The sequence below is a fragment of the Pongo pygmaeus genome, chromosome 21, assembly GCF_028885625.2.
Source record: "Pongo pygmaeus isolate AG05252 chromosome 21, NHGRI_mPonPyg2-v2.0_pri, whole genome shotgun sequence".
In the NCBI taxonomy this organism is placed as follows: domain Eukaryota; kingdom Metazoa; phylum Chordata; class Mammalia; order Primates; family Hominidae; genus Pongo; species Pongo pygmaeus.
This window is the reverse complement of record NC_072394.2, coordinates 48,949,964-48,972,934: the sequence shown is the minus strand read 5'-3', so window position 1 is coordinate 48,972,934 and position 22,971 is coordinate 48,949,964. Positions and strand designations below refer to the sequence as shown.

At 46.1% G+C, this 22,971-nt stretch overlaps 1 protein-coding gene and 1 long non-coding RNA gene across 6 annotated transcripts in view; one reads left to right on the top strand and one right to left on the bottom strand.

The window, feature by feature from the left end:
• The window catches only part of LOC129021626 (uncharacterized), a 38,063-nt gene extending 31,853 nt beyond the window's left edge, over positions 1–6,210 (bottom strand). Inside the window, exon 1 of the long non-coding RNA XR_008496096.1 lies at positions 6,141–6,210. This is a non-coding gene — a long non-coding RNA (uncharacterized LOC129021626). The remainder of the gene's footprint in view (positions 1–6,140) is intronic.
• The window catches only part of ELMO2 (engulfment and cell motility 2), a 40,937-nt gene continuing 23,920 nt past the window's right edge, over positions 5,955–22,971 (top strand). The window contains exons 1-6 of one of the 5 annotated variants that reach the window (XM_054467286.2): positions 6,375–6,441; positions 17,930–18,141; positions 18,490–18,588; positions 18,904–18,944; positions 19,396–19,468; positions 19,853–19,903. In XM_054467286.2, the coding sequence (XP_054323261.1) occupies positions 18,511–18,588; positions 18,904–18,944; positions 19,396–19,468; positions 19,853–19,903 (243 nt within the window). In that variant the 5' untranslated portion in view covers positions 6,375–6,441; positions 17,930–18,141; positions 18,490–18,510. Of the gene's footprint in view, positions 6,442–17,929; positions 18,142–18,460; positions 18,589–18,903; positions 18,945–19,395; positions 19,469–19,852; positions 19,904–22,971 lie in introns of all 5 variants that reach the window. The other 4 variants (XM_054467285.2, XM_054467288.1, XM_063659099.1 and 1 more) reach the window with 4 other exon arrangements.

Below are 22,971 nucleotides of genomic sequence, written 5' to 3'. Positions count from 1 at the left end.
CTAGATAAACCAGAGCCTCGCCTCATGGTCACTTCCCGCAGCCAGCCCTCCACAGCCAGGCCTTCACTTCCTCTATCGTGGCTGCCTCAACTTTTCAACAAATGGGCAGCTGCTCTGGACAAACTGAGCCAGTTCTGTAAAACTCAAGGAGGTGTCTAGTGAAGCAAAGTGACCATACACCAGTTAAGGAATACCCCAACCCGCCCCAGTCTCTGGGTTCCAGGACTCAGCTACAATTGAAGAGGATGAACTCAATGGATGGTGAGACAGGGTCCGGAGTCAGCAAGACTAGCTCATTCTCCCCACCCCAACAACTGCCCCCCCCCCCACACACATCTGTTCAGGCCATTAAGACCAACTGAAGTAGAAGCAGGACCTTTACTTGCTTTTCTTTGTGTAACCCCTGCACCAGACCCATGAGTTAGTTCCTACTATTACCCCAGGACCCACAGTAAGGATGGCAGTATTCAGCCAGCATAACCACACCAACTGTTAAAATATTGAAATTCTTCCATATTCATTGGTAAATAGTAGCTGCCTCAAACCACTCTTCCCCAGCAACCCTGACCTCATCTTCCACCTCCAATGCCCCACATTCCAGTAAGTAAAAGGGTTAAAGCCTTGGATATACTGTGGGGGAGGCAGAGGGACTGTCTCCTGGGACCCTGGGGAGTGGGGGCTGTCTGTTCTGATCTGTCAGTACTGGTGCCTCCCTGGGTGCTACATGTTTTGCATTGTTCATTAGGACTGTCTGCTTTGTTGTAGCCAAACAAAATGTTGTACTATTGTAATGTTGTTACTATTGGACAAGTAGATCCCAGGGGCCAAGCTGAGCACTGGCTGGGGGCTTGTCTCTGGTTCAGACAGATGCAGGGGATTTTAAGGCCAGCCACCCAGCGAGTCTACAGCCTCTCTGAGCTTGAATACAAAAAGCAGCAAACTCACCACCAAGTCCCAGCCTGGTTACCATTTTCAGAAGCACTGAGCCCTTGCTGTGTGTCTGCTCTGAGTGAGGTTCTGTACAAGGAGACTTCCCAGGGGGCACTCCAGACCCAAAGAAGGGCAACGTGGTCATTTCCAGGGCATAGACCTGGAAGGTCAGAGTCCACTTGTTCAAGCCCCAGATCTGCCACTTAATAGCGGTACAGCAAATGACCTAATCTCTCTGTCAGCTTCCTCGTGTGAAAAATCAAAGTCATAACAATAATTCCTAATTCAGGGGGTCGGGGTAAAGGTTAAATTAGATGCGGTATGTAAAGTCCCTAGGAGTAAATAAATTAATGTAAAATCCTTAAACAGCCCCTGATCCCCACCCCAATGTTATATTGCTAAGTGGCAGCTATTATTTTTATTTACTGTGTGCATTAGAAATTTTGCAAATCTCAGCCAGCTGCAGTGGCTCATGCCTGTAATCCCAAAACTTTGGGAGGCTAAGGCAGGAGGATCACTTGAGCCCAGGAGTTCAAGACCAGCCGGGGCAACATAGTGAGGTCCCCATCTCTACAAAAAACTTTAAAATTACCTGGGCATGGTGGCGCATGCCTGTAGTCACAGCTACTTGGGAGGCTGAGGCAGGAGGATAGCTTGAGCCCAGGAGGTCAAGGCTACAGTGAGCCATGATCACGCCACTGCACTCCAGCCTGGGCGACAGAGTGAGACCCTGTCTCAAAAAAAAAATGAAAATTTTCAAATCTCATTGCTTCCCCAATGCCACACACACACACACACACACACAAATTTTCAAATCTCATTGCTTCCCCAATGCCACACACACACACACACAAATTTTCAAATCTCATTGCTTCCCCAGTGACACACACACACACACACCCCCACCCCCCAACACACAACCGGCTTGCTTGATGTTGGAAGGTGGCTTCCGATGCCAGCAGAGGGCGCTGGTCTCCCGCAGGCGGCTTGAGCGCGCCTTCCAGGGGCTGACAGCCACTGCTCACCAAGAGTCCGGCACCTTCCTGGGCTCCACTCACAAAAATACACCATAACCACGTCCCCCACCCCCAGTTCCTGGAAGAACGATCTTCGCAAATTAAGTTATTGTGAGTTATGTGAACCCCTAGCCTGCAAGCGCTGGTGCTAGACTGGCTGTCTGCCTCCTGCCCTTTTGCTTCCCGTTTCAAGAACCAAGTCGCCATGAATTTTCTTAATGATACTTTATTCGCCTGTTTTAGCCATTTTTCTTCTCTTTCTATCTGAGGCTGACAGTGGTCTTAACAGAGACAGCGCGCTATTGCAGAAAAGACAGAGGCCTTGAAATTAAATAGAGCTGGGTTTAAATACTGGCTTCACCATTCAACCAGGTAACCGTGGGCAAATGTCTAAAGTCTCTGTGCCTCAGTTTCCTCATTTTTAAAATAAAGGTGATAGCAGTATGTGCTTCCTAGAAACATGAGGATCAAATGAGATAAATCATGTAAAGACCTTAATACATAGTCTCATCTATATCCAAGATTAATAAGTGTGAAAAAAATGAAGAATTAAATGTGCAGTGGAATGCTGTTTCCACTGAGTAGTGTAAAGAGAAAGTCAGACCGACTGAGTACCAGCCAGGCTGAGGTGCCTTAGCAAGCTTTTCACATCTCTAATCTTCAATCTTTCTCATCTGCAAAATGGGCACACTAATATGCCATAGAAAGTTGACAGTTTTAAGTGTGATAATGTGTATAACAGCCTCCAGTATAACTCTTGGCACATAGTAAACCCATGATAAATGCTAGTTCTATTTCCTTTAGCAGATAAATGAAGGTTTTGACATTTATGAGCGGTAAAAATCCTTTTAGGATGGGCACAGTGGCTCACGCCTGTAATCCCATCACTTTGGGAGGCCAAGGTGGGTAGATCACTTGAGGTCAGGAGTTCGAGACCAGCCTGGCCAACATGGTGAAGCCCCGTCTCTAATAAAAATACAAAAAAAAAAACAATTAGCCAGGTGTGGCAGCAGGTACCTGTAATCCCAGCTACTTGGGAGGCTGAGGCGGGAGAATTGCTTGAACCTAGCGAGTGGAAGTTGCAGTGAGCCGAGATCACGCCACTGCACTTCAGCCTAGGCAAAGAGCCTTTTGTTGTGGTGGCAGGGATTGTATTTGACAATAATTCTATGTGAGAAGGGCCATGATTAATCTGTAAGGGTTTAGAAAGATTTAAGTATAAGTCAAGTTCATAGAGACCTTCCATTTACCCATAGGTCATTTTTGTTTATTCAATGATGCAACCGTTATTTTACACGGTCAAAATAAGATATTGACCCCATATTATGTACTAGAATAGATATGTTCTAGGTAGCAGAGATACAGCTACGAACAAGACAGTCAAGATCTCTGCCATCATGGAGCTTACAACTAATGGGGAAGTCAGAAAACAAAACAAAGTAATATGACATGCAGTGCTAGGGAGAAGACTAGAGCAGGTTAAGGGAAGAGAAGGGTGGAGCGGCTGGATGATAGAGTTGTCAGGGAAGACTTGGAAGAGGAGATAACAGAGCATGGCCTGAATAAAGTGAAGATGGAAGCCATGTGATGAGCTGGGGGAAGAGCATTCCAGGAGAGGGAACAGCAAGTGCAAAGGCGCAGAGATGAGAAGAAACTGTGTGTTCACAGAATTAGAAATTAGTATGTAAGACTCAAACAGTAAGTTAGGGGGAGAGTAGGAATAGATTAAGTCTGAGAAGTAAAGTGCCAGATCATCTAGGGTCTTGTAGACCATGGCAAAGATTTTGTCTCTAAGCTCCCCACCACTCTAAAGATGGGCCATATTTGCCCGGTGCGGTGGCTGATGCCTTAATCCCAGCACTTTGGGAGGCTGAGGCAGTCAGATCACTTGAAGTCAGGAGTTCGAGACCAGCCTGGCCAACATGGTGAAACCCCGTCTCTACTAAAAATACAAAAATTAGCCAGGTGTGGTGGTGCACACCTGTAGTCCCAGCTACTTGGGAGGCTGAGGCAGGAGAATCTCTTGAAACTGGGAGGCGGAGGTTGCAGTGAACCAAGATCATGCCGCTGCACTCCAGCCCGAGTGACAGAGGGAGACTGTCTCAAAAACAAAAAACAAACAAAAGTCAAATGGATTAGAGAACTGAGAGGGGTAGATAATTCACTCACACAATAAGTACTTATGGAAGGCCTACTATAATTTTACAATTTTATAATTTACAATTTATTGAGCACTTAAATGCAGACATTTTGTTAACTATTGTACATTTACAGTGATCTCATTTCTCACAACAATCCATTAAGGCTGGTACTGTTATTCTTCCCATTGTACACATGAGGAGACAGGCTCAGAGAGATCTAGTAAGTTACCCGGGGACAAACAGCTGGTAAATAGCACAAAGGTCTGCAAGGTTACAAAGCTCAGAATCTCTACTATCCTCTCCCACGTGCCAGACACAATTGCATTTGTGTTATCATGACATTCAGCTGCAGGTACTCCTCCTATTCGAGCCCAGCCTGAAAACAGGGCATCTGAACCTAGTTGCCCACTGGGAGCAGCTGAGGTGGAGGAAGAGGGATCTGGAACTCTGCACTTCTGTGTAGTCTTGGTGGAGCTGTCCATCAAGGTGCCTGCCCTCCTTAGCTAAAGTGTGGACATGTTACCTGAGCTCAGCCAATCGAACCCTTGCTCCAGGGACTTTGACTCATCAAAGAAAACTCTGGTCAAGAAAGGGAAGAAAAACATGGAATTGATTCACTTGCCTGCCTAAACTCTCAAAGCATCTCTACTTTCTGTCCTTTTCTAAGCCTGATTCTCCAGCTTCCTGTTACCTCTGTGAGTTAAACACTAGCCTGCCAATAAAATCTTTTTCGGGTAAAGTTAGCCAGAATTGATTCCTACGACTTGCAATCAAAGAAACTGCACTGGCAATATCAGGGGAAAAAAAATGACACAGTCTTGTAAAGCTCAAGTGAGTGATTCATTCCTTGGATAAATGTGTTATTAAGCAGGGCCAGGACTAGGGTGAAGCAAACTGAGGCACCCAGGGTACAAAATTTAAGGCTTTCATCCTCAGTGTTGTGTGAGTGCAGGGTTGGCTCAAACAGCCCTCCCTGCTATCAAAGTTAATAATAAAAGTAACGGAGAAGATCATTTCGCTTTCACATAAGAGTATGAAGTGAGTGTCCCAAGTAGGCAGGTAGCATTTGGCACCTTCTGTGCTGTGGCTCTGTCCCCTAGCACATCATCATCATCATCACAAGGTCAAGGCTGGGTCCAGCCAGTGAGAAGGAGAAAGAGTAACTCCTGCCAGAGCTTTAGCAATGTTAGCTATGGCTAAGCCTCAACCTCCCCAAGCCTCACTTTATTCACCTGTAAAATAGGACTAACAAAAATCATCTTTAATTCCAAGATGTTTTGAGGATCAAATGAAACAACATATGTAAAACTGCTTTGCAGACTGCGCAGTGCCCTATAAGTGGTAGTCACTACATCGTCTCTTTACTGAGTATCAGTTTCTTTATCTGCAAAGGGACAGCTGAATACACACCTCCCAGGATTGTTGTAAGAATCTGCTAGACGAACGATTAAAGTATAAACTTTGGAATCCAACAGGCATAGGTTGGCATCTTGCTCTGCCCCCCACCAGCTGTAAGATCTCGGACCCTCTCTGAGCCTCAGTTTCCTCATCTGCAGTGAAGGGATCAGGGTGCTCCCTCCATCACACGGCTGCTGTGAGCATGAAGAGAGACAGCAGGAGTGAGTCCTTGGCGCGGTGCCTGGCCTTGTTCCGATCCGCAGGTGCAGTGACGAATGCCACCTCCCACGGATCCCTTCCAACAGCACAGCTGAGTTGTACCCTTCTGCCTCTGCTCAGCGCCCACGGTCAGCCCTGGGTGCCGGTATAATTAGCTCCAACTCGGTGGTGAGCAGCGCGGCTGCTCACAGCCTCTGACACGACTGTCACCTCCCACTCAGTTCCCCAAACCACAGCTATCCCCACTGTTGAGTGTGCGGTAAGTGCCCGCTGGGCACAGGGCGGAGTGCCACCAGAGGCCCGCTTAGAGCTCACAACCTATGATTTGACACAGCGAACAAAAGCCTTTTCCTTCACTCTAGGACTGCATACCAAAAAGAAAAAAAAAGTTTGGGGGAAAAAGAAAAGCTGCCTCTTGGGTTTGCTGGGAAATTACGTTCCTTCAGACCCTGTAGCCCGCGGGGGAAAGGAGTCCTGTTTCTTTAAGAGGCCTCCACTAGCGGGGCGGGGACGGCCGGCGTTTTTCCCCTCTACTGGCAGCTGTGCCCGCCCCTTCTTGAGTGACAGACAAGCAACCTAATTGAAGAAAGAGAGTTCAGCGTGACGGCGAGTCGGAGCAATAGAAGCAGGGCCCGGCCTGTGCGGGGCGGGGTCCCCAGAAGGCGGGGCGGGCGGAGGCCGGAGGAGCCGCCGAGCGGAGACCCGGGCGCGGGAGCTGGGCCTAGGTCGGCGCCCTGGTGAGTGAGGGGCGCCCTGGGGGCCGGGGCGCGGCAGGCAGTGGAGAGGGGCCCCGCCCGAAAGACGCAGGGAAGAGAGGCCGGGCCGAGAGTTGCGGCCTGCGTCTGCCCGGGAGGCTGAGGGGCTGAGAGGGCGGGCCTGGGCTGGACCGCGCCGGTTCGTCAGGCCCCCGAGGGGTGACGGCCCTGCCGGGGCCTTAGGAAGGGAGGAGAGACCGGGTCCTGGACCCAGAAGGGGCGTCGCGTGGCGGAAGAGGGCGGGCCAGGCAGTCAGGCGCGGGGGCTGGACTGGGCAGCGGTCGGAGGGAGAAGGAGGGAGGCGTTGAGTGGGAAGATCGGGGAGCGGGGCGGGGGGGCAAGGAGAGGGCTGGGAAGAAGCCAGAGAGCACTCGGGGCGGGCCCGCAAGAGTTGAAATCCCGGGGTCATGCTCAACCTGGACCCGGCTGCCCGCGTCCACCAGTCCGCCCCGTGGATCCTGCAGGCTTAGTAGCGCCCCCGTAGCATGTACTTTCCACCTCCTGCGCTCACCCTTCAGTTCAGGCCCCTGTCGCTTCCTGCCTGGACAGTTGCAGTGTCCTAAGTGGTCTGCCCGCAGGCGCGGAGGCCCCTCTCCTGTCGGCCTTGCACCGCGCCCAGAGAAACCTTTCCTTTTTTTTTGTTTTTGAAACCTTTTTGAGACGGAGTCTCGCTCTGCCTCCCAGGCTGGAGTGCAATGGCGCGATCTCGGCTCACTGCAACCTCCGCCTCCTAGGTTCCAGCTATTCTCCTGCCTCAGCCTCCCAAGTAACTGGGATTACGGGCGCCTGCCACCACTCCCAGCAAATTTTTGTATTTTTAGTAGAGACTGGGTTTCACCGTGTTAGGCTGGTCTCGAACTCCTGACCTCAAGTGATCCGCCCGTCTCGGCCTCCCAGTGTTGGGATTACAGGCGTGAGCCACCGCGCCCAGCCAAGAAATGCAGAGCAGATCTGGACACTTAGGGCATGAAACTGGCCCGGCGTCCCACCCCTTTGTAGGGTCAGATCTAGAACCTCACCCAGGCCCTGGAGATCCGGTCCCGCTGACCTCTCCCAAGTCTGTCTACTGGTCCGTCCGCTTGCTCAGTGCTCTCCACACACTGGCCTCTTTCTGTTCCTTCTACATCTCAAGCTCCTGCCTTCCTTGGGGCCTTTTATTTAGTATTACTCCTCCCTGGTCTGCTCTTCCTCCCCTGGCTTAGTCTTGTAAACTCTTCTCATCCTTCAGATCTTTGCTTAAGCATCACTTCTGCAGGGGAGGCATCCCTGTCCCTGACTTTTCGACCAATACCCCACTTTTATCACCCTGGGTACTTGTCCTTAACAACACTTGCACAACTGCAGTTTTACGTTTATTGACAAAAGTATTGATATTTCTCTGTCCATCCCAGCAGATTGTAAGGTCCACGAAGAAGATAGTGTCTGGTTTTGCTTCATGTAGTATCTCTAGCATCTCACACAGGGCCAGGCAATATAAATATTTACCAAATAAATAAATGCAGGGTTTGAATTTGGCAAGAGGAAGGGGATATGAATCGTGGTCACTGATGTCCTACCTGCAGGGGAATGAAACTGACATTTGGAATGCTTTTTGTGTGCCGGGCTTTATGCTAGAGTGTTGCTGCTGTCTAATAGAAGCGTAATGTGAGCTATAGATATAATTTTAAATTTTCTAGTAGCCACATTAAAAAATGAAACAGCTGAAATTATTTTAGTAATATATTTCAAAATTATATTATTATAACATAATCAATATTAAAACATTATTAATGGGATATTTTACGTTCTTGTTTTTTGTACTAAGTTTTTGAAACCTGGTTTGTATTTTACACAGAGGGCAGCCTGTGCCACTTTTCAAGTGCTTAGTAACCACCTGTGGCCAGGGATTGTGGTATTGGGCTGTACAGTGTCACACACTTTGTATACCCTCTAGAGTCTTTTGAGATGACTATTGTTATCTGCACTTTACTGATATCGATAGTGAAGTTTCTAAAAGAAGTTGCCTGCCAGGGATAATTCTAGAGTTTGTAAGTGGAGGAGGTGGGATTAGGACCTCTATCTGTTCATCTTCAGTCTGGTCTTTCTATATATCTGATGCGGACTCTAGGAGGTGCAAAGGAAGTTTGAGGGTACAGGAAGTCGGGACCAAACTTCTTTAAAAACTTCAGTGTACAGCATATTCTGGCTTGTTCTGTGCTGAGATAATGTGTCCAGATGTAGCAGTACCATCTGCCAAGGTGGCTCAGCAAGAAGCATATTTGATGCAGTTGAAGAAAACCCTGCAAGGCAAGTCCTTTGACCCAGTCACCATACCTTGGCCCAGCCTGGACTAAGTCTGGTCCCAGGACCTGGATAGAAAAACATACATACCATGCAGCATCTCAGAAATGCTGAGAATACTAGGCTTGAGTTTACAGCCTGGCTTTTCTCTTTTTTTTTTTTTTTTTGAGACGGAGTTTTACTCTTGTCGCCCAGGCTGGAGTGCAGTGGTGCCATCTCGGCTCACTGCAACCTCCACCTCCCGAGTTCAAGCGATTCTTGTGCCTCAGCCTCCCTAGTGGCTGGGATTACAGGTGCCCGCCACCGTGCCCGGCTGATTTTTGTATTTTTAGTAGAGACGGGGTTTCACCATTTTGGCCAGGCTGGTATTGAACTCCTGATCTCAAGTGACCCGCCCACCTCAGCCTCCCAAAGTTCTGAGATTACAGGTGTGAGCCATGGTGCCTGGCCTACATCCGCAGTTCAGCAGTTGCTCACTGAGTATCTACCATGTGACCAGCACTGTTCTAGGCCATTTTTGGTGATTGGGTGGTGTATGTCATAGCCTTCATCTTCAGGATGCTTCAGGTATACTTGCAAAGACAAGACTGGATCACATAAAATGACTAGATGGTATGCAAGGCATCATGAGGTGTAATGAAGAGCTAGAATCAGTATGGGCTAGAGGCTGTCTTGGCCAAGCTGCATGATGTGTTTTTAAAAATGTTGGATTTAAACTCCTCTAGGCAAGGTGGTACTTTGCAGTGTTACAGACCCTACATGGAGGCTGCTTGTTTTATTTACTTACCTGCTTGGCTGCCTAAGACATTTGAATTTATAACCCTATTAGGCATGCTATGCTGGTTTCATGTGAGTCACTAGAAAATATTTGTTGAGCACTTATTATTTGCCAGGCATTGTATTAGCTGCTGCTTTGGAACTGATCATAACATTTTCCAAAGTTCTTCCACTGGGAAATAGTAATAATAATAGTGGAACACCAACAAATGCTTTGCCTTTAGTATTGACTTTCCTCCCGGACTGCCTTAACATATGCTCTCTCATTTTGTCAACAATACACAATATACCTGCCTAGCAGGTAGGGCTTACTGTGTTGGGGAAATGTGGTTTCAGAGCTTTTGCAGTTTCTTCAGGTTCACACGGTTAGAATTCTGCTATTATGCTTAGTGCTTTATTATCCCACTTGATGCTCACAACAGCTTTACGGGGTAGGGTTGATGCTAATCCCCATTTTACAGGTAAGGAAATTGTTAGTGCTAAGATCCAAGTTCAGGCCTTTTCCCACTCCAGAACACAGCTTCTAACTTGTTAAGCTACACTTCCTCACTAGAAGGCCAAAGTTGGAAGAGAGCTCAAAAACATCTAGTCCAGCCCCCCATGTAGATCAGGACCTGAGGTCCAGAAAGGCTTGTGTTTGTGGCAAAGCTGTGCTGCAGGGGGAGGACTAAACCAGAAGTGGGGGCCTAGGCCTTCTTTTGTCCCTAACTGGTGGCATGGCCTTGCCAGCTTCTCTGGACTTCAGTTCCCTTATTTATGTAATGAAAGGGCTTGGCCTGATTTTACTCTGAGGACAATGCTGTGCTGTTATGGTTGGTATTGAAGGAGTTCACGGCCCGAGATTTTAGTCATAACCCAGGAGTCCTCCCAGCACACCACACTCCCTCCCTACCCAAGCTCCATCTCCTTGTGCAGCCAGCCACGGTTTTCTAAAGTTTAATTCTGAAGTTCATCTGTATTTTCCGTTTCAGTTTCTGTTTCCTCTCATTTCCAAAAACTGAGGTAAATGGTTTGTAAACACTGACTTTTTGTAAATTCATCTCTTCAGTCATTGTGGTTAGGGATTTAGAAAGTTCTAGGCAATTAATAATCCTCAGTCAGTAGTGTTTTCATTCTCTTCTAAAGGCATTTAGGTCTGGAGGTACCCTGGAGGGAATTTTCCTGTGGAATTCTATGGACACAGCTATGTGGCAGGCAGTGTGCTGCAAACTGGGGGAAGAGTAGATGGGGGAATAGACATAGGCTTCATGAGTCGTTGCCCTTAGGTTGTCAACTCTCCTGGAGCTGTGGGTCAACCCTGAGCATCTGAGAGTTTATAAATGACCTGGGGTATGTGTTGATGGTGCACAACCAGAGTTGAGAACCACTGTTTCTCGGACTTTCTCTGATCTAGAGCCTATGTCCCAGACTTGAACATGCACTTGCACCACCTCAGGATCTTGTTTGAAGGCAGATTCTGACTGGGTGGATCCGGGCTCCCAGGGATACTGCCGCTGCTGGTATGCACATCACACCTATCGTAGCCAGGGAAGAGACTGCACATAGAGAATTGTAAATCAGTAGGATCATGAAGGTATGTACAGAAGACTGGGATCACAGATGAGGCTGCAATTAATTTTCCCTGAGGTGAGAGGATTAGGAGAGCCACACAGAAGAGTGATTATCTTAGCTGGGCCTTGAAGGTTGAGTAGAAGTTTGCCAGCTGGACAAGGAAGAGGAAATAATAGCACAAGCAAACATACAGACTCAGAAGAGCATGGTTTTTCAGGGAACAGGTGGTCTGGTGAGAACATGGCATCTGCAAAAGCGAATCTGAAAGCCAGTTCCACCACAGAGCCACGGTGGAACTGGAGTAAGTTGAATGCTCTGCTAAGGAGCTTACTTAAGCACTATTCTTTAAGTATAGGAACACTACAGAAGGTGTCTGTGCAGGATAAGAGAAGACCCAGGCCATTCTTACAGCAGGAATCAAGGTGAAGAAACTCAAACAGTTCCCCTGCCCCCACAACCCTTCTCACCACACTTTTGCCTCTATGTAAGTTTGTGGCTTTTAACCATGTGTGAATGAGTCCTGTGTCTAACACACTTCAACAAAAAGGGGAAACCTCAGCTGCTGTTGGTATGGTGGTCCTTCCCAGGGTTTCCAGCAGTAAACATAAGAACCTTAATCTCTGCCAGTCAAATCCTCCCTTTTCTGTACCTCAGAGTCTGATCCTCATTTAGTGGACTGAACTAAGGGAAGTTGAATCACTTCTCAGATGAGAAGATTTCAGAGGGGGAAGCCTTTATAGAGATTGTGTTCTCGATTAGAAAGGGCGTGACTCTAACTTGCCTTCCTGATGAGGTTGCATTCTGTTGCAGGAAACATAAACCAAACTTACCCATGCCTCCTTCACCAAATCAAAAGCAAAATAACTGAACAAAAAGTACACATCCGTTCTTATCCTTAAAGGAATAGGGGGAAGGAGGGGAGCTGGAAACCTGGCATTCTTCATCCCAAATTCCTTACTAATAGGAGGAGATCATCTTTCACTTCCTTCCTTAAGATTGGGTTTCCAAGCCTGCTCTCAGAATCCAGCTCCGCGAAGCAGCAGTCACTGCATGGGTGATTGATAAAGCTCCATGGGGCTTCTGTAACAGTGCTGATTTTATAAGCACACCTTCTAGAAGCCACTTAGAGACTGCTCCATTGGAAACACTAATGTTCCTATTTTTCTCTACTTTTCCCAACTCTGTGTTTGAAAAACTGGCCTTTCATTCTTATGAGTTACAGTAAAATTGTCGTCAGGTCAATGTGTGCCTGTCTCCTGTTTTGTAGCATTTTGAGTTTTCCAAATCATCCTTATATCTGTAATGCTTAAAGAGGAGTGTAAGGTAGAAGGGTGGAGAGTTGTTTAATCCGGAAGGGGCCCTCTGGGCCTGGATATGGAACTACAGCTCCCTTATGCTGGTGGTTTGCAATTGAGCTATACAGTACTGCTGAGTGGCGGAGCAAGAGGCTATTTATAACCCTGAGAATTTTGCAATGTTATTGAATTCCTTTGACCTAATTTCCACTTCCTTTCTAGAATGAAAATGAAGGGAGTAAGCAAACACGTGCTGGAAGGGTTCCCTATAAGGAGATCCTTTATCCTGGGAATATTATCTGGAGAACAGAATTATTTCTAGTCTCCTATCTCCTGATGTTTCTTTTCCATAGGGAGAAAAGCAGAGGGATGTTTTCCTCTTTCTTTCAACTAGAGTTAGGGGTGCTAACCCTGATTTTTCAGTAAGACTTATTCTAATGTTTGATATGAAAACAACAGTTTTTTATTTTATTTTTATTTTTTAATAGAGACAGGATCTCACTCTGTCACCCAGGCTAGAGTTCAGTGACATGATCATAGTCCACTGCACGAACTCCTGGGCTCAAGCAACTCTCCTGCCTCAGCCTCCTGAGTAGCTAGGGACTACAGGCACACGCCACCATGCCCAGCTAATTTTTATTTTTTTGTAGAGGAATGTCTCGAACTCCTGGCCTGAAGTGATCCTCCTGACTTGACCTCCCAAAGCATTGGGATTACAGGTGTGAGCCACTGCGCCCAGCCAAAACAAACTGTTAAACAGTGGAAATACTTTGTAGTTAGAGGGTATTGGGACACAGAGGGAACACCAGACAACCTGCACAGTTCATGCCTGTCCCTGTCTGTTTGGAGCCAGCCTGGTTCACAGGAGTGGAAGAAGTCAGAGCCATTGGGTTTAAGCAGACACAGGTGCTTACTGAGCCTTCACTGGACACCAAGTGCTGTGCTAGGTTATGAGACTGCAGAGTTATACCTGTTCTGGAGGAGGAGCTAGTGGAGATGTGTAAATATGTAACTGTAATAGAGTATGACAAAATCATACTCATTAACAGAAGTATGAACAGGATGCTGTGAGAACACAGAGGCCCCTATCCTATTTACTTTTGCCAGGGAAAGTAGAGAAAGCTAAGACTAGTACAAGGAGGAGGTAACATCTAAACTAGGCTCTGATGCTTGAATAGGAGCTCTTCTGACAGTCAGGAGGAGGAAGAGAATGTACAAAGGTACAGAAGAATTGAAAGAACATGGACTGCCTTATAGAAATAGCCCGTAGTCCAGGATGGCTAGATTGTAAAGGACCAAATAGCACATGAGGGAGTGTGGCCCACCTGTAGACAGTGGAGAGCTGTCTTCTGTTACAATGGTGAGTTCTTGTTGTGAAGGTTTCTTAGCCTCAGTGTGCTTTGGTTTCAGATACACAAACCAGAAATCTCCACAAAGCACCTGCTGCAGGTCAGGTGCAGAGCCACCTGCTTTCTCATGGCTTTCCAGCAACACCAGACAAACTGGTATCAAATTCTGGCTGTGCCACTTGCTAGCTGTGTGACACTGAGCCTTCTACTTAACTCCTCTGTGCCTCCATTTTCTTATCTCTAAGGTGGGGATAATAACATACCGCACAGCATTGCTGTGTGGATTAAATGAATTAATATATGTAAAGCCCTTAAAATAGTGCCTTAGCATTATGTAATTGCTAGCTAATGTCATCATCTAAGGAAGTATTATATAGGGGGATGAGAACTAGCTTTGGAGTCCTAAGACCTAGGCTTGAGACCCAGTTCTGATGTGTTGGGTTGATTTATTGTTTTTTTTTTTCCCCTCCCTTCATTTTTTTTCTTTCCTTCCTTCTTTTAGGAGGGAGGTGTAGAAAGAGGTACATGGAGAACAAGTTTGTCAATCTCTCTGAACTTCAGCTGCCTTACCTGTAAGATAGGAATGTTTTTCAGAGTTCTTATGAGCATCAACTATAATAATGATATAGAAGTGAGCAATCAACTATAAAGAGGCTACCTGGGCTGGGCACAGTGGCTCACGCCTGTAATCCCAGCACTTTGAGAGGTTGAGGCAGATGGATCACCTGAGGTCAGGAGTTCAAGACCAGCCTGGCCAACATGGTGAAACCCCGTCTCTACTAAAAATACAAAAATTAGCTGGGCGTGGTGGTGAGTATCTGTAATCCCAGCTACTCAGGAAGCTGAGGCAGGAGAATTGCTTGAACCCAGGAGGCAGAGGTTGAAGTGAGCTGAAATCATGCCATTGCACTTCAGCCTGGGTGACAAGAGCAAGACTCCATCTTTTAAAAAAAATTTTAAAAAATAAAAATAAAGAGGCTACCTGTACGTTACTATTAGATATATGATTACTATGAAGTTACCATATAACCGATCTGTTTCAAACAAATCAGACTTATCTAGTGGGTAAGAGCAAACCGGAGCAAACCCATGGGTTTTGCTCTCATTAATTCAGCCATTGTTAATTAAGTGCTTACCCAGTACCATCATCGTATGCCAGTGATGCTGCTGTCTGCTCAGACCTCCATTTCAGAGTTCCTGCAGAGCTTGGGGGCAGCTGTGGTCTTAGGCTTATTAGTTGCAATGAGTAGAAACATAGACTAGCTTAATTTATAGGAGTTTTACTGGCAGGATACAGTGGACTTTCAGGTACCCCGAGCATAGGAAGTATAGCCACATAATCTGGAAAGTTAGCAGGTAATGGCTTTTCCCATCTCTTTCTGATTTCTGGCCTCAGCTCATTTAGATATTTATGGATTCCTCCTGCAGAATCACTTCCTCTGAAAGGCTCTTGGTTTTTTATTCTCCATATCTTTGGCTCGTGCGAATCTTTGGCTTGCTATGGTATTCGCTCTGAAGCTTACTATGATCTTACTTCTCCAGGGTCATTATCACCCAGTTCCCTTAGTCTGTGTCTTTTGTTTGTATGTATATATGTGTGTATTTATTTATGATGGCGTCTCATTCCGTCGCCCAGGCTGGAGTGTAATGGTGCAATCTGTGCTCACTGAAACCTCTGCCTCCCAGGTTCAAGCCATTCTCCCTGCCTCAGCCTCCCGAGTAGTTGGGATTACAGGCGCCCACCACCATGCCTAGCCACTTTTTGTATTTTTACTAGAGACGGGGTTTTGCCATGTTAGCCAGGCTGGTCTCAAACTCCTGACCTCAGGCAATCCACCCACCTTGGCCTCCCAAAGTGCTGGGATTACAGACATGAGCCACCACGCCCAGCCAGTCTGTGTCTTTTAAATTCAAGAGAAAGAACTGGAATAGTTCAGCTAAAGTTGGGTATTCACTTTGGTCCCAACAGCTATGGCAGAGTTGTGGAGAGTGTCATTCAGTTCAGAGAGGCTGCCTGGGCTTTGTGGGAAGGACAGAGTCACTGAGAATGGGGGCTTATTAATATCTTTCGAATAGTTTGGTGGTTGCAAATCTCCATGCTTTAAAATGTATATGAATTTTTGAACAGCCGAGAATCATTCAGGGCTAACTTTAATAAAGAGAGAGTCAATCTAGGATATGTCATATGGGGTCAAGAGAAAATAATAGCTATAACCTAATGAGCTTTAGCTTAATCTCCAAAGACGGTGTTCAGAAAGGCGTTAAAAATCATGTGGTTTGTTTCTTAGCAGCACCATCGAAATTAAGGAAGAGTGTAACTTCATTTGGTAAGGACTTTAAAATGGGCATCCTCACTTGGATTTTTAAAATTCCACTTAAGGATCATGGACTTTTAGACTTAGAAGGCACCTGAGACATGCTTTAGTTCTACACTCACATCTTTCAATAGAAGAAAACTGAGATTTGGTTAAAGGGACATGTATACATTGTGAAAGACCTAGGATTGGGTCCTGAGGCCTTTGGTTCTAAATCCAGTCACTTGTTTCAGCAGGGACAATTATCCCAGCCCAGTGCTCTTTCTGTTGTACCTTCTGTGCCTGCTTATTTTAAAAATAAGAAGAAGCCAAACTAAACAAATGATCTAAAAAGTCATATTGTATAGTTCCATTTATATGAAGTACAAAAACCGGCAAAACTCATGGATGATGATAAGTCAGAAATTCCCCTTTAAAGGACTGGAAGGATTGACGGGAAGAGGAAGTATGAAGTTATTTTCTAGGGTGATGAAAATGTTCAGTGTCTCGTTTTGCGTGCTGGTTACAGGGAGATGCATGTGTATATTTATATGATGTATATTTATATATACAAACATATGTACCCTTAAGCCTTCTGCATTTTATTGTATGTAAATTATATCTCAGTTTTTAAAATTGACCTCACAACCGTGCAGTCCTGTCTACTAATTGCAGCAGCTTTGCCGATAAGGATAAGGATGCATCTCTAGGCATCCAGAGATTGATGGCGCCACCCCTAGAACAAGAACTCTCTGTCTTGCTGTAACTGGAGCAGAGCATTCTCCCCAGAAATTATGCAGATAGGGCCAGTTTCTTTTCTGAGGTTTGTCGTGTGTCTAGGCACATAAAAATTACATGTGAAAAATTCTGCCATGAGCTGCAGAAGTTATGGAAGCTTTGGGGGCCATAAGGCCAACCCACTTCAATCCCTTTAGGCTGTGTTTAATTGCAGTGGACAGAAGTTGAGGCTGGCTCAGAGGAAAAGGGGAAAGCATTGGCCAAAGCCAGTCCAAGTTCTTTCAACCGTTATGACTTACTATCTGGGTGACCTTGGGCACTTAACAAAACACTGAGCTTTAGTTGTGCCATCTTCAAATGGAGGTGATAATCCTGTTCTGCCTAATTGGTGGGGCTGCTGGGAGGACACAACAAAATAAGTGAAAGCACTTGGAAAACTAGTTCCTTTACATTGTCATGTTCTGAAAATGCTGGCTTTTTATGACAGTAGACTTCTGAAGCACCCCATCCTGACTAGGAAATGGTCGTGAAAGCATCCCTCTTTCTGAGGCCGGTGGGCTTGTGGGGGACAGGACTTTTACTCCTTTTCATCTAAGAGGTTTATACTTACCAGGCTGTGAGAACTGACATCTGTGTTTGGGCTGAAAAATTGATAGCATACATGCATAATAGACTTGCGACAGCTATGCTTTGTACGCCAGGAGAGGCAGGTGGTCCCCATTAGCGAGGCATGAATTGTGGGTGAATGGCTAAACCTGGAGGCTGCAGAAAGGTCTTTTTCATTAAGAGAGAGGCCTCTCCTGAACCTGTAGGCAAGGAGTGTAAATATACATTGAAATAATCCATCAGCCAAGTGACTTCCCTTCGTCAGACCTTGGAGAGAGAATGCTTTAGTTACTGCTTGGAATACCAGTAAGCTATCAGAGTTGCCTAGGATACCAGTCACATGGGCCCATCTTCCAGACTTGCTCAGGATGATTTATTTTCCTTTATTTTGGAGAGAAGTGGGGGAGGGGGTCAGAGGTACTTGCAAAGCCTTGTCCTTATAAGAGAGGGGCCCTTGTGTGAGGATATCCTTACCTCCCTCTACTTGAGTTGTCAGCCGCCCTTGCCCTTGGCAGTAGGGACAAAAATAGCATTTCCTGTCCCAGTTATCTTCCCCATTTTCTGATGTCGTCCCACACAGAGGAGGCTTTGCATTGTGTCCTTTGAGGGGAAAGGAGTGGCATCGATGAGTGCGGAGGAAGCAAGAGAGCATGTAGCTGGGCCCTGCTGACGCTGGGATCTTCCTAGGATGACTGCAGAAAGAAGTAGCCTGGCTCCTCCAGCTAACCACTCAACCAAGAAAAGGCTGTCTATTCTTATCTGTCTCGGAGCATATGCTTCTCCCCTCCCAAGGTCTCAAGACAGGAATTTGCAGTAAATACGTTCCTCTACCACTGAGTCTTCTTGACTCTTAAACTGAAGCGCCACATTGGCACATCTTGCTACTGGGTGATCTATGGATGATAGATAGTTTGTCCCATTTCTTCTTGCTGATTTAATCTCAAGAGACAAAATCCCAAGCAGAAGTTGTGGTATGATCTAGAAAAATTCAAACCAAGTAGTTTCATTTGTTACTTTATGCAGTGTCTGTCTTCAGACTCTTCAAAACATGTAACAAGAGTGAAAAATGAAGAAATACTCTTTTTCCACCTTTCTGATTCTTTCTCCCCAGGCAGCCGTGTCTGTGTTTTTGTCTCGCAGAATTAGAGCCCATTGGGAACGATGCCACCACCGTCAGACATTGTCAAAGTGGCCATTGAGTGGCCAGGTGCTAACGCCCAGCTCCTTGAAATCGACCAGGTATGCTCCTGAAGTGAGAAGCAGTGGTTCAAGGAAAGGCACCTGGGGAGTGCATGGCAGAGGACATCTTGAGGGATGGGGATCACCGGCATCAAGAGTAAGAACCAGCAACAGGAAGGCTAAGCTTTGGGCCTGGCCCACCCTAGGGAAGGTCGGTCACCATGGCTTGGGAGAGGCCTCCTCTTCAACAAAAGCTATTAGGAAAGAAGTTCATTCTCATGCCCCAGCTTGACCCTGCTTGGCAGCCCTCTTGTCAGAACCTTGGCATGAGTAGGATGTTGCTGCTGTTGAAGGCTTTCTCTCTCTCTCTTTCAGAAACGGCCCCTGGCATCCATTATCAAGGAAGTTTGTGATGGGTAAGTTGAAACGGACCTCGTTTTCAACAGTGGCAGCTCCGACTGAAAGAGCACTGCCACACCTTGAGGGGAGTTCTGGGAAGGATCTCCAGTTAGGCAGGTCCTCAGCATGGGGGTCTTGGGAATCATTGTCTTGGGAAGGCAGTACAGTTGACAACCATACCTGTAAGACGTTTATACTTCTTAATTTTTTCCTTAAAGTCTAGCATTGCCCTATTGAGGTAGGATCTGAGACCCCTTCTCAGTTCTGCACACCTCCTATTGTGGTGCTCATCTTTACAAAAGGCTGAGGCCATGATTTTTTCAACATGACAACCTAAAGCTTTGTTTTTTTCCACTGTATTCCAAATAGGCCACCCAATCCCTTGAGCAACTCTATTGAAAATTACTTATGAGCAGCTTCTGGACAAGAGAGTGGCCAAGTGGGATATACTGTTTTTCTCTTGCATAGGTGGTCGTTGCCAAACCCAGAGTATTATACCCTCCGTTACGCAGATGGTCCTCAGCTGTACATCACCGAACAGGTTAGTACAGGGAGAGGCAAAATCAATATGGGCCTTGCTTGGAAGTAAACGACCCAAGGAGATGGCACTATTTATCTTCACTCAGCATCCAGGTAGCTTCCATGTGTTGGGTAAAGAGTCACTCTCTGGACAGACTGGGAAACACCGCCCTTGTTCTTCCCTAGTGGCTAGAAAAAGGTGGCTTTTACTTCCTGAGTGCCCAGGGTGCTAGAAGAGGATCTTAGAAACTCTTTGCCAAGGAATAAGCAGGAGAAGAGGGCCCAACTGAAGAGCCTCAGTTACATCTACTGTAAAAAAGACAAAACATTATTGTTGATTCAACTTGCTTGTACCACTTTAACATTTTATCTTAGTTACTTTTTTTGTTTGTTTTTCACTACCTAGACTCGCAGTGACATTAAGAATGGGACAATCTTACAACTGGCTATCTCCCCGGTAGGTATTCTTCCTTCCTTAGGAGTTTATTCATGTCACAAACAAATATGAGCACCTACCATGGGTCAGGCTCTGTTCTAGAAATAAGGACTCTGGAGATAAGAAAGTCAGTCTTTTTGTATCAGGAAATAGTACAGGAAAATAAGTCTGTCTTGGTTCTTACCACCTAGTGGGGAGTAAACAAATGCAATAGAAGGCCTGTCTCAAGGGTCTTGAGAGAAAGTTGCTTAGGGAGCTATGGGACCTCACAAAGGGGACCACCTAACTCAGCCTGGAGATTTCCAGAAAGTCTTGCCAGAGAAGGGGTCACTTAGCTCAGATGTTAAAGGATGAGCAAGAATTAGCTAGAGAAATAAGAAAAGGAAAAGTATTCCAATCAGAGAAATCAGCATATGCCAAGGCACAGAGGTATGCTGTGTTTGGGAAAAGCAGGAGTGCTGGGTGGCTGGAGGCTTGTAGCAGTCATTGAGAAGCCAGATATTCAAGGTTCCTTGATGGCCTACTCATAGGTTTCAACTCTGTCCAGAAGAAAACTGGGGACATTGAAGAATTTTAAGCAGGAAGATATGTTATGTTTAGATTTTAAGTTTTAGAAAGATCACTTTAGTGACCATGTGGAAGATGGGCCTTAAGAAGAAGGTTGGTGGTAGCAGGAGCCTTTGAAGAGGCTAATAAGGAATGTTAACAGCCCAGTGAAGGCAAACGGTAATGGAGATGAAAGGATGGATATGAAGAGTATCTAGGAGGTAAGCTTTATGAGTATGGTGATATGCTGGATGTGGAAGGAAAGGGGAGAATGGAGGATGACCCTGGTTTCTGCAAGAGCAGCCCTTAAAGGTCACTAAGGAAGCAACCAGAAGGGTAGAAAGAACACCAAGAAGGTGAAGTGACTGAGGAGCTTTGGGCAGGGAGAGTGTCAGGACTGAGGAGAGTATGGTCTGCAGTTTTTAATAAGCAGAGAGATTTAGTAAACTGAGAGCAGAAAAGCTGTCTAATGACTTGGGAGGTTAGAGGACACTGGTGATATTCACAAAAAAGTTATGGTGGGGAGGCCAGGTGGCCAGACTGAAGTGGGTCAAGTAAAAGAAAGGTAAAACAGTAAGGACTTTGAGTCTACTGCTGTATCAAGAAGCTTAGTTTTAAAAGAAAACAGAGAAGGTGATAACGCGAAGGGGACGTGGAGTCAAAAAGATGCGCTTTTTAAAAGCAGGTAAAGCATTCATGTGTTTCACAAATCAAAAATATTCACAGAGATGTAGCAAAAGGTCTCCCCGCAACTCCTGTCCCCATCTGCCCAGTTCCCCACCTTTCTGACCCTTCGTGGTGGTTGTTTTCTGTTGCAATTTTTTATGTGCCCTTAAGAATGTGTTCAGATGGAAGAGAGGAAGGTTGAAGGTGCAGGAAAGCAGCTAATCAATAGAACAGGACCTTAGTGGACCAGGAGAGGAAGGACTCAAAGCCCAGGTAGAGGGAATCACTTTGACTGCTAGGCCCATGAGGAAGACAGCCAATATGGTTGCACCTTTGGTTACATTTGTAGAAGGGCAGCCAGAAAATTAGGGGCATGATGGCACCTCTTTTCTTGGTGCAGAGAGAGACTGGTTCATCTGAGAGGAGGGGAGGTATGAAGTGATATCAGCCAGCGTTTACTGAATGCCTGTATTTTGCTAAATACTTTGTGTAATTAAATCATCTAGTCTTCACAGACATCCCATGAGATAGGTACTCTTGATAGCCCCATTCTGTAGGCAAGGAAACTGAGGGTTACAAAGGTTAAATTACTTGCCACTTGTCACACAGCTAATAAAGTAGCCAAGCCCGCTCTCAGACCCAGGTCTGTCTGATTCTAGGCCTGTATCCTCCCATCATGTTCTTCTGCCTCCCCCTCTTCTCCTGAACTCTTCTCATCTTAAGGACTTCATTCTTCCCTCCTAAGCTCTGGTAATTTAATACGACAGTCTGGGAGTTACTCACTTTTATGGAAGTGCCGACGCATTTCACAGACCTCTTGCACAGTGTAGTTGACTTTCCCAGAAGCACATCTCTCTGGAGCGGGAGGCAGCAGCCCAGAAATGCTGTCTCAGGAGGAAAATTGACATTTGGAGTTGGAGGTTTCTAAGTGGGATGCAGACCAGTGCTCTTCAGATTGTTCTATGCTATGACCTTTTCCCGTGGCGCACATTTTCTCCACTGTAGAGATAGTGAGGGCGTCTGTATTGCAGAGAGCACTGTGCTTTGAAGGGCCAGTTTTGTAACAGTAAAAGAGGAGAGGCAAAGGGGAGAGGGCCAGCAGGCCTGACTCCTTGGCGGCAGCAGGAATTGGGCTCCAGTCACTTGCTTAACACTGAGAAAAAGTAAAGAAGACAGGAGTGTTTTTGTTCTTAAGTCTCTTGCTTTCTAGTGGAGAACATTAAATTAACACCCAAAAAACAGAGAATGATGAAACAATAAATTGTGAGGCACTATGTAGTAACGAGCTCAGCAGAAGGAAAGCCCAGTGAATGCTAGAGGAGGGATTTTAGCCGCAGCTTGCAGAAAAGGAGGCAGGCATCCTGCTAGGAAAAGTTCATGTGCTAGGAGGAGGTTTTGTCTTCACCAGCCTTCATTTTCAAAAAACATTGGAAAATTGTTTCTGGCTCCTTGATGTTCTTAAAGTTTCCCCAGAACTGTCACTTTGAGGAACAATCATATGGATTTTAAGAGAAAGTTTTTAAAAAATTGCCAGGCTTTTCACATTTTAGGATTAAAAGGGACCTTAGAGGACATCAGATTAAATTCTTCACCCAATGCAAGAATCCCTTCTACAGCATCTTTGACAGATGGTTGTCCAGATTCTCCTTGATTGCTTCTGCTGACAGGGAGCTTAATACCTCAAGAGAAACCTCTTCTACTGTCTAACAGTTTTATAAATTTTATTTTATTTGTTTATTTTTGAGATGGAGTCTCACTCTGTTGCCCAGGCTGGAGTGCAGTGGCACAGTCTCGGCTCACTGCAGCCTCCGCCTCCTGGGTTCGAGCAATTCTCCTGCCTCAGCCTCCTGAGTAGCTGGGATTACAGGCGCATGCCA